The sequence below is a fragment of the Simochromis diagramma genome, unplaced genomic scaffold (assembly GCF_900408965.1).
Source record: "Simochromis diagramma unplaced genomic scaffold, fSimDia1.1 OVJJ01000419.1, whole genome shotgun sequence".
Taxonomy (NCBI): Eukaryota; Metazoa; Chordata; class Actinopteri; order Cichliformes; family Cichlidae; genus Simochromis; species Simochromis diagramma.
The window spans coordinates 461119-475504 of NW_024387244.1; the positions used below are offsets into that span (position 1 = coordinate 461119).

At 41.5% G+C, this 14386-nt stretch overlaps 1 protein-coding gene across 2 annotated transcripts; it reads right to left on the reverse strand.

The window, feature by feature from the left end:
* Nucleotides 1–4932: 4932 nt before the first annotated feature.
* alkal1 (ALK and LTK ligand 1) lies at nucleotides 4933–14191 on the reverse strand. 2 transcript variants are annotated; one of them, XM_040052745.1, is made up of 5 exons: nucleotides 13152–14191; nucleotides 12580–12861; nucleotides 10504–10557; nucleotides 9892–9972; nucleotides 4933–5416 (listed from the first exon to the last, which is right to left on the reverse strand). In XM_040052745.1, the coding sequence occupies exons 2-5, from the start codon at nucleotides 12848–12850 to the stop codon at nucleotides 5328–5330; spliced, it is 495 nt and encodes a 164-aa protein (XP_039908679.1). In that variant the 5' UTR covers nucleotides 12851–12861; nucleotides 13152–14191; the 3' UTR covers nucleotides 4933–5327. The 2 variants fall into 2 exon arrangements, with proteins under 2 accessions (XP_039908679.1, XP_039908678.1); XM_040052744.1 differs by having other exon boundaries at nucleotides 9892–9975.
* Nucleotides 14192–14386: the final 195 nt, after the last annotated feature.

Sequence of the window (14386 nt, forward strand, 5' to 3'; positions counted from 1 at the left end):
GCTGTCTCCATGCTTGATGTTTTCTACACTAAGCACTGTGCCCTCCTGCCGCCTGCCATCCTGATGGAAACTGCAGAACACTTGAGTATGTACTGAATACTGCAGTGCAGTAACTTTGTTATGTAAGCTGCTCTTTGTTGTCTGTATATTGGTAATCAGAAAAGACCATGAACATAGCCTCAAGGGTCAGACTGGGACAGGAAAATCCACGGATACTTCACCACCGCCGCCCAGTCGACACACATACAAAGACAACAGCTTTAATGGAACTACTGGGTTGAAGCTCTGTTTCAAGAGCAAGTCTGTAATAGCAGGTCAGCGCTGTGAGAGCATGTGAGCATGTACTTATTGTTTTTAAAGAGAAATAAAGGAACAGTCCTGAACACGAAGCCACTTCAGTCAGTGTTAGCTGTTGACTGTGCTCGACAGGCAGCCGAAGCTAAAACTATACTGAGCTTCATCTTTACATTTATCAAACATTTTGTTAAAAGTTTTGTTTAAAGCTGTTAAACAAACCAAGGAATCCTTAGTTATGATACAGACAGCCAGGCTGCTGGGATTCCCATGATGCACTGTGTTTCTTCACATGTTTATACACCACTGTAATTCAGCTATTAGTTCTTATTCATCTCTGGCTCTCTTCTCAACGCTGCTTCGTCCCTGTTCTATTTTAACTATGAATAGATTTATCCAGACATTCACGTCATTTTCATGGATAGTAGCTATAAATGACTAGTGAGCAATAAATTAAAATAATCCAGTTCTATGAGGAAACTCTACGACCTGGAAGCCCATAAAGAAACTCTTGCATTCCTGTCAATTGAGTCGCTCATGAGGTCTCTTGCAGAGATATGGGAACGGCCTGCAGGAATTAAAGTGGATGGACCGGGCACCTTTCTTTTCCATAACGGGGTGCTCAAAAATAAATAAAATGTAGATGAAAAACAGGCTGCACAAGCAAACCTCACATGACCACAAGGATTTCTGCTAGTGCTCTGTTCATCGGGGGGATTCTCATTAAAAGAGATGGACATGTGCACCCACAGTTTATGGTTGTAAGGCAGCCTATGGCTATGTTGTTTTCTGTTGTCTGAAATAACGGTCTTTGGATGAGAGGACAGCTGGAAAGCTGGAGCCAATAGACAAACCAGTGACAAAATGCATGTCCACAATTAATGCCAGACAGACAGATCTGCCTCCTGGATACTCTTTGCAAAGTTGTTGCCAGCAAAGTTAGCGTCCACGGGCAGGTTACCAGACTAGCTTTGTTAGAAATCACTGAACTCTCACATCCAGATGCAAAGTCTTTTAGACTCTGGGGCAGTTCTCAGGTAGCCAGACCAATAAACCCGCTGAGTCTGTCAAAAACAAACAAAAGAAAGTATTTGAGTACATTTACAATTGAAACGTGTCTGTGCGTCCGTGTGCAACAGCTCATAAACATGTCCTGGCATGTCCTGTGCAGTACTGGAGGCAAAGAGTCGCGGATAGAGTCGTGACTTATGAGATGAATCCTTACCAGTTTTTAAAGTCACATTTTATTGACCATTAAATCAGTGTGATTTTCACTTTTCTCAATAATCAGTTAACACAGCAGAGCTCGTTAAGATCGTGCTTGTCTGTAGTTTGCGAGGCCGTGGGGAATGCTTTTCTCTGTCTGCCTCTAAAACTGTGTTTGAAGCCCCGTCTCGGATGAAAACAGCGATCAGGACTCGATCGTTTCTAAATGACTTGCAACACAATGTTCCCTGGAATAAAAAAGATTCCCTCACCCTCTCACATGTTCCCAAAGTCATCCAGCTGGCTGGGCCGGACTCGGCTATGAAACTTCAAACCCGCATGGAGCCGTTATTGTTTTCATGCACAGGTTGAGAAGCGTTTGTAATTATATGATAGAATAATTGCTAAATAAATGAAAGCATCTTGTGGAAAATGACTGTTTATCGTCGGTTGTCTGTGGCTCTGGCATGAATTCAAAACACAGTAAAATCCCCAGAAACATTACTTTAAACGATATTCCACGTGCACAAATCACTTTCATTGATGTCGCTGATGTTCTGTGATGTGAAGCATTTATTTTTAACGATCATGAAAAGGGAAGGTTTATGTAATTTCTCCACATAATGGGAACAAACTGACCGTAAATTAACTCTTAACTATATGTCACGTCTGGGTGGAAAAAAGGATGCCTTGAAGTCAATCGGTGCGTTCAGACCTAACCGTGGCAGCACACTCAGTGTGGGGCGTGCAGAGGGGGTGGCAGGAAGACAGCTCCAACACCTCCAGGACACGCGATCAAAGAGGCTGGCGCACAGACAGCTGCGGCGGCGCACTTCTCATCAAATCACACGGCACGGCACGGACCGGCCCAGGCTGCGCAGGGGTCACAGAATCCCCAAACAATCTTTTTTATAAACACACAAAAGAACAACAGGTGTTTTCTTCACATCACTCAAACCCACAACGGCTCTTTCAGCACGATGGGAAAAGCCACGAAGGAACTGGACTGTGATGATGAAGATGACAATGCAGTCGTCTTTCAGCTGTCAGATTCCCGATGAAGGATGTATTATCTGAATTGACATTATTGGTGACTCATGTAGGATTTGTGCATTTCGCAAAAGACATGAGAAGAGAGATGAATTAATCATGAGACATGAAGTGAATCAATGAACCCTCGACGACAATTTTACAGTCATCAAGACGACTGCGATCACTATAAATAAGGCGGTTTGACTGAATGAAGCCTTGGGGTCCAAGCATTTGGATCAAAGTGTTCTTCTGTGGATGGGGCAGGGGCTTGGATATTTACGTCATAAGAGCCCATATTTAGGTTTTAGCATGAAATATGTTAGTAAGTGCCAAATGGCTAACAAAACTGCAGGAATGGGAGCATTGCATCCACTTGGTGAGCTGGTATCACATCCGAACAAGGCCCGAAGTTTACAGCAACGTGTCCTCCAGCCTCCATCTAAACATGGCTCCATGAACACGTTTCTCCTCACTGATCTTGAGCTCTGATGGAGCTCGGTACCGCCTGACAGGAAGGAAATGGCATGGCTTTGGTCTCTATTTGCTATTTATTACAGCAGCATTTCTCAGAGGCACCAGAGGAAGGATTTGGTGCTTGTGTGTAATTGTATTAACGCCCTCCCACATACTGTCCCCTGTGCATCTTCTGTCTCCTCTCCTAATCTGTGCTGTTTGTCTCCAGATAAGTGATATCCTCCTCAGATTAGGATCCGGTGTCCCTGCTCTGCCTGCCCGAAGGGAAAGGGATCCCCAGTGTATCCCGTGGGGTGCGAGCAGTATTTTTAGCTTCCTAATCCTTTTATAGTTTGGGCTGAAAACATCACCCTTTTGCCTAATTGGTCCAGTTCATTACCGCACAGTACGCCACAGAGGAAGTGCTTCATCTGGATCCTTTTGGCTATTTGGTTTTGCAATATGCTGGTTTTTGGTGGGGCATAAATTTCTGAGCCGGATTCGTCTGTTCCTAAGCAACTTTGATTTGTGGAAGGGAGGCTATCACCGATTTTATTGCCCTGCAGAGCAAGGACATCTCCTATCATGCTGGAAACACTGCACTGATAGGATCTGTACATCATCAGCACTAAAAAACAACCCAACCCCCCCACGCACATATTTTCAACGGAGTTTAAGTTCACAACCCTTTGAACTGATGTCCGCTGCAGATGATTTTTTAACGATCCCACAACAGGCCAAACTTTGTTGAATAATGCATGATCCAGAGTAAGAAACACTTTCCTGCTAAGTCTGCAGAGACATACTGACGTGAGAACAGAGCTGTTGTAATCTTTGGCTTAGGGTATGTTTTCTTAGCTTATCAGCATCCCCACGTGTACGTGGGTCATTTATTTCACTCCCCAAATAAAAACAGCAATCACTGTCACTGTTCTCAGAGCACAAATGTACGAGACGATACGAGATGAAAAAGAGAAATAGATTTCTGACCTTTTTATTTTGTCAGCAGTTTAAAGCGCTCTGTACTGTAACCACAGCCAAGTTGACCCCCGTCCCCGAAATTCACAGTGAATTCAATTAAAGCAGCTCGGACGCCTCCATCAGTCACTGAACAACCTCCAGTTCTCATACGGTGTTTGCTGCTTTAAAAGAAAACACGAGAGAACCTCTGGAAGAAAAAAACACACATTTCTTTCTTTCCTGGCACGAAGTCAGACGAGTTGGAGACTACGCTCAGTTCAGCCTGTTAACTGATACAGCAGGTGGCCTGAGGCTTGAACACAAAGCACATTTCAATCAGTGAATTTTGATTATCGTGAACAAACTTTCTTCAAACGGTTTTCTTTCCCTGCTTGATTGCACTTGTAAACTGCAAGAAACTTTTGCCAGAGCCAATTTGTCAAGTCTTCCGCACGGTACGCATATGTTTTCAAAGCCCACCATCAGCCATCGTGCAGCTAATTTAGATTCTCCCTATCAACAGCTACAACTCTGAAAAATGCCTTTCATGTGTGACTACTTGAGGAGTTCATCAAACCTTTGCTGAGCTTATCCAAAGCTGGTTCTTTGGAGCTCGAGTTGCTCAACATCCCGTTGAGTCCAAGATATCTGACAGCTAAGATTGAGTGTGTGATTGCCAGAGACAAGCAGAGGAATCTGCCAGAAATTTTGCAACAAGCTCCAGTTAGAGGAGAGAGTTTAGTAATGGTTGTCCCTGTTCAGAGAGCGTCAGAAAGGTGCTGAAAACTGAAAGAAATACTCGGGCCAGAAGGAGCATAAAGACCCACTGGCTGTGGCTTTCCCACAGCATAACAGCTGTAATGAAACGCAGTCTCGTTCACGACACCGAACGGTGTTTCCTCTGCAAACTGGAGAGGCTGGCTTAATCCTGAGCTCATCACACCGCTCTCCACCAGTTTCCCCTCATCTTCAATGATGGCGACATGCTGTGCTTCAGTATTCTTTATTGTTCAGTACTGCAGTGCATTATCACCATTGCTCTTATTCCATATACTCTCATTGTCAGCCACATCCTTTAGTTCACTCCAGTGCCAAATAAAATGTAATGAAGTCAATGACAGAGCGTAACATCAGTATAACAGTGGGAGTCTTATATATGGATGAGAAAAGAAGCTTCTTCCTCATCCATAACTGTAATAACCAAAGAAGAATCAAATTTTGAATGACTGTGAAATTATTATATACATTCCTTCTCAATAAATAGGTGCATTTAATATTAAATTAATATTTCTTTACAGATACATGGTATATACAGGTACATCCATTCAAAAACAACCAACGGCGTCCGTCGATGACAGCGAGAACAACAGAAAGTAGAAACACTAGAAACACAACCACGTTCTCATGACTGCTGTGGGTTTGAAGGCACTTCCTTGGCACCACGTCGATCCTTCTTCTGTTATTCTGGGACCTGCAATCAAAAGAAAATACAAAACCTTGATGAGGATGAACCGTCACTCCTTCCTGCATCCTTTCACCCCTTTAAACAAATAATACAACCAAATAATACAACCACTCAATCAAAGGTGATTTTGACGGGTCTTGAATTTCAGAGGAAGTCAGCGTTTAAAAATGTGTCCTTAGTGGCGTCCAGCGTTCCTCCGTGTTACGTCTCAGCTTATCCACAAACAGGGGCGTGTCTATGGGTGGGCGGCGTGCCGATTATATAATAACGCACGTCCACCCAATACAACTAATTGTTATATAATAACAATAAAGCTATTTTCAGCCATTTCTGTGATTTGGTCAAGAAATCAATGCAGTTTGAAAGACTGAGTGTAACGGACTGAAACGTCCTCTCAGCTCTGACAGACCTGATGTTCATTGTTTCTCTCTAGTTCTCAGTCTGTGTTATATTGATATTCTTATAGTAACGAGACCATATTTACCCATATTTACTCTTCACCTGCTCTTAAACACAGAGTTATGTTTTGTCTCCTCACATATAAAGTTTTCGATGATCAGGCCCTGTCGTGTCTTTCGGTGCACAGTGACATATTATCCCAACAGAGCACTTTGCTCTCAGACTGCATGTTTGCTTGTGGCTCCCAGAGTTTGTAGAATGGGAGGCAGAGCGTCTTCTGTGGAAGCAGCTCCCACTGTGGATCCAGGAGACAGACACCCCCACCGTACATGCAAGTTCAGGCTTTTCCTTACAGTTAGGATCAGGTGACCCTGAGGCATCCTTTAGTTCAGCTGGAACAGGCTCCTTTTCACTCCCCACGTGTTTGTGCACCACTGCTGCACGCCATTACACTGCTTCTTCTTCTTCCTGTCTCCCACGCTCTATTTCTTTTCTATTTGCAAACGTGATGGTTTTCAGAAGCTCCTCTGCTAACAGTTAATGACTGCTAGGCTAGCTACAGTAGATTTGTTCATTACTAAAATTTTGCAAATCAGATTTTCCCTGCAAGGCAAACAGAAGAAGGTTAAGACGCCCCCGCAAAGCAGGAACTGTATTTAGAAAACTAAAACTAGAAAACTAATTATACTTCCACGTTCACCTCCAACACCTCCATGCAAATTTTTGTTGTTTTCCACTCAAAGATGTAATTCTGCTAACATCTCTATTAAGAAATGACCAGAATGACGACATAACGAATCCTTTAATATTCCCTCTGATTGTTACATTTGTCAGATTTCGCCGACAGGATCTTATTATCTGATTCACTTGAGAAACTGAATACCTGGGATGTGTCAGGCTCTTCAAATTTATAATCACCAACTCCTCTACAGAAAAATCCAATGAACCAAGATGACCGCTTGTAGAGATGAACCCTGTAAGAGCAATCACTCTCCAGCTAATTTCCTGTACTGAATGTGTGCATTTACGCTGCTGCATTTAGACAGCAGTGAACCCTTCAGACCTGCTGTCACAGAAGATCAATTTTAAAAAGGCCTGACAACGACAGCGTCGTAAATTACTCCACTGATGTCCGTCCTCTGTCCTGAGAGCGGTCGTATTAATAGATTTAGTGTGAGGAAGTACACGAGCGGCGTTTCTCCCACGAACGTCGGGAAGCAGTGACGTTCATGGAAAAAAACTATATATACATACATATATATATATATATATATATATATATATATATATATATATATATATATATATATATATATATACATACATATACATATACATATATATATATATGTATATATATATATATATATATATATATATATATATATATACATATATATACATATACATATATATATATATATATATACATATATATACATATACATATATATATATGTATATGTATGTATATGTATGTATTTTTACTTTAACCCTTCTGTTGTTGTGGATGCAGGAGACCACGGGTGAAGTCTTATTATCTCTGTGTGCCATTTTCTCACATGTGCTTGACAACATGAATTACATGCTCTAATGTGCATGTTTGGCATAAAGAGAACTGAATGTATAAAATCTGCGTCTCTGTTCTTTCTGACTCTCACTCCACTACAGACCTAAATTTAAACCCTGTTCTGACAGGCTAGCATGTCATCAAAGCATACAGTCTTCTTAAGTAAAGAAATGTTGAATTTAACATTTCTACTTATGTGAAAATCCCCCCCCCCCAGCTCTGTATCACACATTCAATTAAACTGACCAAAAACAACAAAGACCTCTGAATTAATATTTCTGTCTTCTTTAACCTCGTTTATTTTCTATTCAGAGGATGATGACGAAAACAGTCAGGAAAGCAGGAAAAACTTACATGCAATATCTAGGACTGCATGCAGAGTGGACTCATCGCTAATCGTGTTAGCAATCTCGCACATCTTTTGTAATCTGGGGAGAAAAACATGATGTTAATATAACGCCTCCCTGGTAACCATATCAGTAAAAAACAAACATGAAAAGTTTTGATTTGTGGTAAAAATAGTAACGTAGACACGAGGTCTCAGGTTCACAGTGAAATACTTGTTAAACCGTGTTCTGCTGGTGGCATCTATAGTAAAGTATACTTAACTTACTGGTAAAAGATAAAAAGCCAATTATACATATCTCTATGTGTGTGTGTATATATATATACATACACATACATATATAAAAAGAAATAGACCCAAGAGAAGGTTCTGAGCGCTGCTGCCACATGATAACTCCTGAAATACAAACAGAGTCCCGTTTTCTGACCCTGACATCTGTAATATCTGCGTGACATGAACTGCGTTCCACAATCCTCTGGGCCAACCCAGCATCCTGTATGTGATCCATTGGCCAGCATTGTCTCACTATTGTCAGGCTTTAAATAAACTTCCTTAACCTCGGGACAATCCTGATTATGTGATGTAGTTCGATGCCTGTTTGACTCAGTCACATGTGTGAAAGGCATCAGGAAGAGGAGGAGCTTCTCGCTCTAATTTATTGTGTGACGCGCACACCACCCAGCATTACCGTCTGCACTCACTGATGATGTCTGTGGACGGTTTCCTCATAATTCCCATATCATTAATATCCCAGAAGGAAGACCGGGATTTTCATAATACATCACCAAATTGTCTTAACAACAGAATCAAATAATAAAACATCGTGTTTGAGCTTTCAAATCCCTGCGGCGCGTTAGCTCTGTTTACTTTTAGTAGAAACCCTCGGCGTTATCGTGTACAGCTCAAGTGTCAAACTTGTTTTATTTCAATGCTGCGTGTGCGCAGGTTTGATCTCAGAAGTAAGAACGATTGCATAAGAACTTAAAAACACACTCACAGTTTTTTTACATAACGTGAACAATTCATTTCCAGTGTAGCTGCGATTTCTGCAGTCAGTCTGTTCTTGTAAATCACACAGTTTAGTGTGGTACTGCAGGCCGTGGGTCACATCGCTGTCACAGAGAAGGCTGACAGTGATTCAGACTTCTGTTTGGACGGCCGCTCTGATATGATCCCCTATTTATTAGGGGTGGGGGAAAAAATCGATACTGTGTAGTATCGTGATATCTTGTTTGCTAATAATGTATCGATGCAGGGACAGCACAAATCGATATTTTGTTACAAAAAAGTTTTTGTGCTCTGACTTCAGAGCACGTTGATCCTTTTTCTGAGCAAGAATCCTGACACTGTCCAAATGTGTTTAACTTGTTTTTGGCAGCAATAAACATGACAGTTTACTTATTTTAATTTAAGACATGTTTTATTTTCATTAAGTTTAAAACTTTTTTATTTAATGTAAAATTATATTTTGTTTTAATTTACTTTCAAATCCTTCAGTTGCTGAAGGGGCTGCATAGTTTTCATATTGCATAGTTCAGAATAGCTATAATTGTACCAGATGGTTGCATTCAGTTAAGTTGGACTAGACTGTAATACAAACCGTTCAGTTTGTCAACAATAAAACTGAAATGAGAGAAAGACTGAGTGCGAGACTTTGATATTAGATAAAATGAATATTGATGAAGTTTACCTTTATGGACAGAATCTGAATATCGCAAAATATTTTTAAAAATTGCAATAATATCGTATCGTGCGTTAAGTATTGTGATAATATCGTATCGTGGGATGTTTGGTGATTCCCACCTCTACTATTTATGCTTCTGGCATAAATACAGATACGATAGCCCTCAATCGCTACAGTTTTTACTCCCTAAATGTTAGCCAGAGGTGGTGTATATCCCCCTCATCCACAAATCAAAATGACTTTATAATTTAAGAAGAGTTTAAAGCAATAAAGTTTGTCTTATTAAGCATAGAGTTTAGCACTCATAAACTGAACTCGGATCAGATTTGACTGGTAGTTGATTTAAATGTCATAGTGTGACAACTCCAACCCAAACAAACTGTTAAGATGTTACAGTAAACCCGTAAAAGCAGGTTTTGAGGAAGCGCAGAGATCACCAAGCACATCAGCAGAAACAGAACAGGAGAAGAAGTCATACATACATGCTGGTGTCGAGCAGTCCCTCGTGTTGTGATAAACTCTATGAAAGTGTGTTTTGCACTCCGATGAGAACTTGACTGGTCCTGCTTAACAGAAAAAGGTCTCATCAGATAAAACAATCATTTTTTAATCTTATTTGCAGGTGTAATTAAGCTTACAGTTAATGTGAACAGACACGTGCTAACTAAAGCTGGACCTGGCCTTAGTGTGCAGGGGAATCGAGTCTTCAATTAGAAGCACATCTAACATTTAAGCTTCCAGATTTTCACATCACTCATGAACTCTGCACATAGTTCCTGAGACAAATAATCAGCTTAATGTGCTGCTGCCTTCAGCTTAATACTGTCAGCTTCAGACCATGTGCTGTTTCTCAGCACTGCTGCCCTACAAGCAACCCTTTCTTAACTTACTGCAGCCCCCAGTGTTCGTGATGTTTTCTATGACCTGAGCAGACTGCATGCTGGCTTGGAAAGAAAAGGATTTTTTCACAGGGGCAAAAGGAGGAATTTGCACGTGATTAGTGCCATCAATGCTGGGACAGTTAGTTGTCAGAAACAAACGGTCTTGCATTAGAGACAGAGTTTGTGCTCCTAGTGTCGTCTTTGGTTTCTTACCTCCAAAATGCTCAATGATTTTCTCTTTCATGTTTGCATCTCTGGAAAAGATTTCTGGAAAAGAAACTCACTGTTAGCTTCTCACCATCTGAGCAAAGTTATGCATGAACCACAGTGACGGAGGGATCGTCAGTGTTAACAGTCTCCCTCCTGCATCCTGCATTATGTTTCAAGAATCTCAGCAGTGTCGCTGCTTTACGTGACGATGCACAGCTGCTTTGCATGATTAATGACTTTGAAATGTTTTTGGATTTCACTGCACACGTCCCAAGTGCAGAATCATAAATGAACATTATTCATTCTCTATTAAGTTCCTCAGATGTGCACCAAATGTAGTTTTTCTCCAACTGATTGACACACTCATGTTTTTGTCCACGGTTTGCACTCTGAGGAAATTTTGTGTATTCATAAAGACACCAAGGACCCTGTTTGTATTAACTGTCCATCCAGGCAACACAATGGCCATGCTTACAGGCTAAAGAGATTATTGTATGGGAGTTTAATGCCCATCAGAAGAAGTAAGTAGCTACATTAACCCTCCAGCAAGAGATTTGTGCAATGCTCTACAGGGGGATAAATATGGAAGAAAATCACTTAGATGCACTAAGAAAAATCACAGAGAATATTACAAAATTAATTTAGGAAGACGGACAGAAGACAACCCATAAGAGCAACACGGGTCAGGTTTTCAGGGTCTACATATGTGGAGGATTAGTGAATGTGTCGACACTGTTTTTAGCTGCCAGTCCTAAACTGTAACAATGTAACAGATAAAACCAGCTAGAAAATAAGTGCCTGGCTTCATGGCGTGTTTCTTGAAACAACCGTAGCTGTAGAGGAAGAGGTGAGTGTGCCGCACACATCAGTGGATTTATCGATGTTTCTCTTTCCTCCTCGTTGTGTTCAAAACATCCATCCTTGCGTGACCACAAATCTTTGGTAGCGTTGCATGCACCGCTTGCTAATGTGCTGCTTTTTATATCCTCAAAAGATGAATTCCATCCAGTCAGTGGTCTGAAAGGTACTTTTCCAACTGCATGAGCTGGAGCCAAGATTTTAAGCTGTATAACGCCTGCACAACATCTTTACGACAGGATCTAATTGATAGTGCTGTTGGACACAGTCTGATATTGGAAATAAACAGCACATTATGTTAACTTAGCCCTTAATATACTCCCACACATACCAATGAGGCACAGCCCTCGACTACTCTCTGAGTCTGTTAAAGCGATAAAAACAGTTGCATAAAAGGATTTTCTGGATTCCTTTTCTTTATCACATTCGAGCGCACCTTCTTTGCCAGGTTTTAGATATTTGAAGAGCTGCAGCATTAATGCAGATTTACTGAAATGTCTGAGACGACTCAGTTTTAGTAAAAATCCTGTTAAATGTCATTCGCAAGGGCAACATTCAGTAACATGCTCTGGATAGTCTTCCCAGATAAATAAAGTCCAGTGTTTATAGTCTCCTCATACAGGCTCTTCATTCCATAACGATCAAAAAAGTATTTTAGTTAGAGTATCACTGATGCAATGCCGTGTACGTGACACAGCACAACCAGTCTGCTTTATCTGCTCTGTCTGCAGACGTGAATGTGACCGGAGATGCTTTCCAGGACACTACAGTGCCTGTGTGCATGTTGGGCGCTCCTCACTCACGTTAAAGAGTCCAATCATACTGAATGACTCATTCACAAGTTTAGCATCACCATGCCCCTCCTACCTTAATTAGCCTATCCACATCTCCATCTGTCCAACAGTCAGTTAAACACGTGTTGAAGAAACATGGTCAGAAAACAGGTCTTCAAAATGAAGCACACCTGCATTGTGTTCATGGAAACCACTTTAAATTTAGCTGGACACTTGAGGCCAGACGGATGTGGATGCTGACCTCTCTGAGCACCAGTGACACACAAAATTACAAAATTTAACTCGAGCAAACCAGTTTCCATTCAGCTAAAAGAAGCTCTTGAATAAGGCGTGCAGCACTGCCCAGAACACTGACAGCTGTCCCCAACTGTAAAATGGGGATTATGCCTTCATCATCAGAACCTAAAAATAAATCTTATCAGCTTACCTGAGAGTCTACTGTTATCCAGCCTAGGGACATAGAAAGGCTTTTCCCGGGAGGAGAACTTCATGTCTTGTGCTGAAGTGAAGAGTCCACTGCTACAGCGCCTGGAGATGGGTTTCTCCCGTTGCTGGCTGTCTCTGATAACCTGTAAGATTAGATCCAACAGGGTCCTTCGTTCTTTCTGCTTGTCCTCCTTGCTGTCCATACACTGACCCGAAGTGATGAGCAGAAAGAAGATAGTGAGCAGTATGTGCCATTTCCTTTCCACCTGCATGACTTTACTGTCTGAAAGCATGAGCAGACGGGTTTTGTTACACGAAAGTCATTACACGAAAAGAAATGCCTCATTTGTTTGACTGAACTGACCAAAAACACACTTGGACAGTTTGCATTATGATTTACATGAAGGGACGAATCAGCACTGATATTTGAAGTCCTTCACATTTTCATTATTACAGCAAAATTAATAAAATCTGCATGTTGGAGATAAAATAGGTAACTTCTAAAAAATCTCCACTTTCCCCTTGTTTAATACAAGAGTAACGCAAATGCATTTAATTGAACTTCAAACTTACTAGTTTAGGAGTTAAAGATGCTTATGTCCTGGAGGGTGGACACAGTTGTCTTCAGCAAATTCTTCCGATCCGATAGGAGAGAAAGCCAACAGATTGTGCTCACCACCGTCTTTCTTGAAATAATGCGTTCCTATTTATACGAGGAGCCACCTTCTTGAAGGTAATACAATCGATTTTGAGTGGGTGGTAAAGCAATGTTGACATCTTTGGTGTAATTTCTTCCAGTGGCACTCGCTCACTTAGGCATGAGCCACTCCTTTACGCACCAAAAACATCACTAGTTGTAGTTGAACGGGACAGGCTACTTGCAAATAAAAACGACCCTCTTATAGATGCAATAATGGGCGAAGATCTGAAAAAGTCCCCCGTGCACTATAACTTCCATTAAAAAAGAAAGAAAAAAACCCGACAAAGACCGTGGCGCGGAAGCGCACGAGTGTCCACTTTTCCAAAAAGAGCGACTTGTTGGATGTTGGGTGCAGAGAAGTGAAGAATCTGTGGGCATGTGAGCTTCTAGCTGACCTGTCAGCGTGCCGATGTTTTTGCTCACCGATGTCCAAGTCTTGTGACCGCCTAAGCGCCGCAGATATTGCGCCTCCTGGAGCAGCCATCCGGCTTTTCCCCACACATGCTGAACAGAGTCATGTAACAACCGTGTATAACTCTAAAACTTCACCTACAGGTGTGGCAGGGTTACGGAGTGGTGTAGTTAGTGGGTCGCTACATTTCAGATGCATCTGATACAGACACACCTGCTGACTCAGCTGCTGGAACTGTGACTCCAATCCAGTTTAAAATACAAAGTTTGTATGAGTGTAACAATGAGGCAAATCTATTAATGCGTGAAGTCTTCAGATTGATTCATTGTTTCATGTGTAATCAGTTATTAGCAGGCTTCTATTTATGCTTACAGAGATCCACGTTTGCACTTTGCATGCATTCACGTCACCTAGTTGCGTAAAGAGCTCATGTGGAAGCTTTAGATGTGCATTTCGTCATTCGATGTTTATTGGTGGTTTAAAAAGCACAAACGCGAGGAGGAAGATGACATTACTGTTTTTATTATTGTTGTTGGTGTAGATGTTTATATGTTTTTATATTAATTGTGGAGAAGAAGCACTGTGCGTCAGGTGTTGGTCCCCATCGCTTAGCTTTACCTGAACATAACCACTGTCTTCTGGGGCGCTCAACTGGAGCCCAAAGGTATCTTGACACCTTTGGAGGGTATGCGGAGG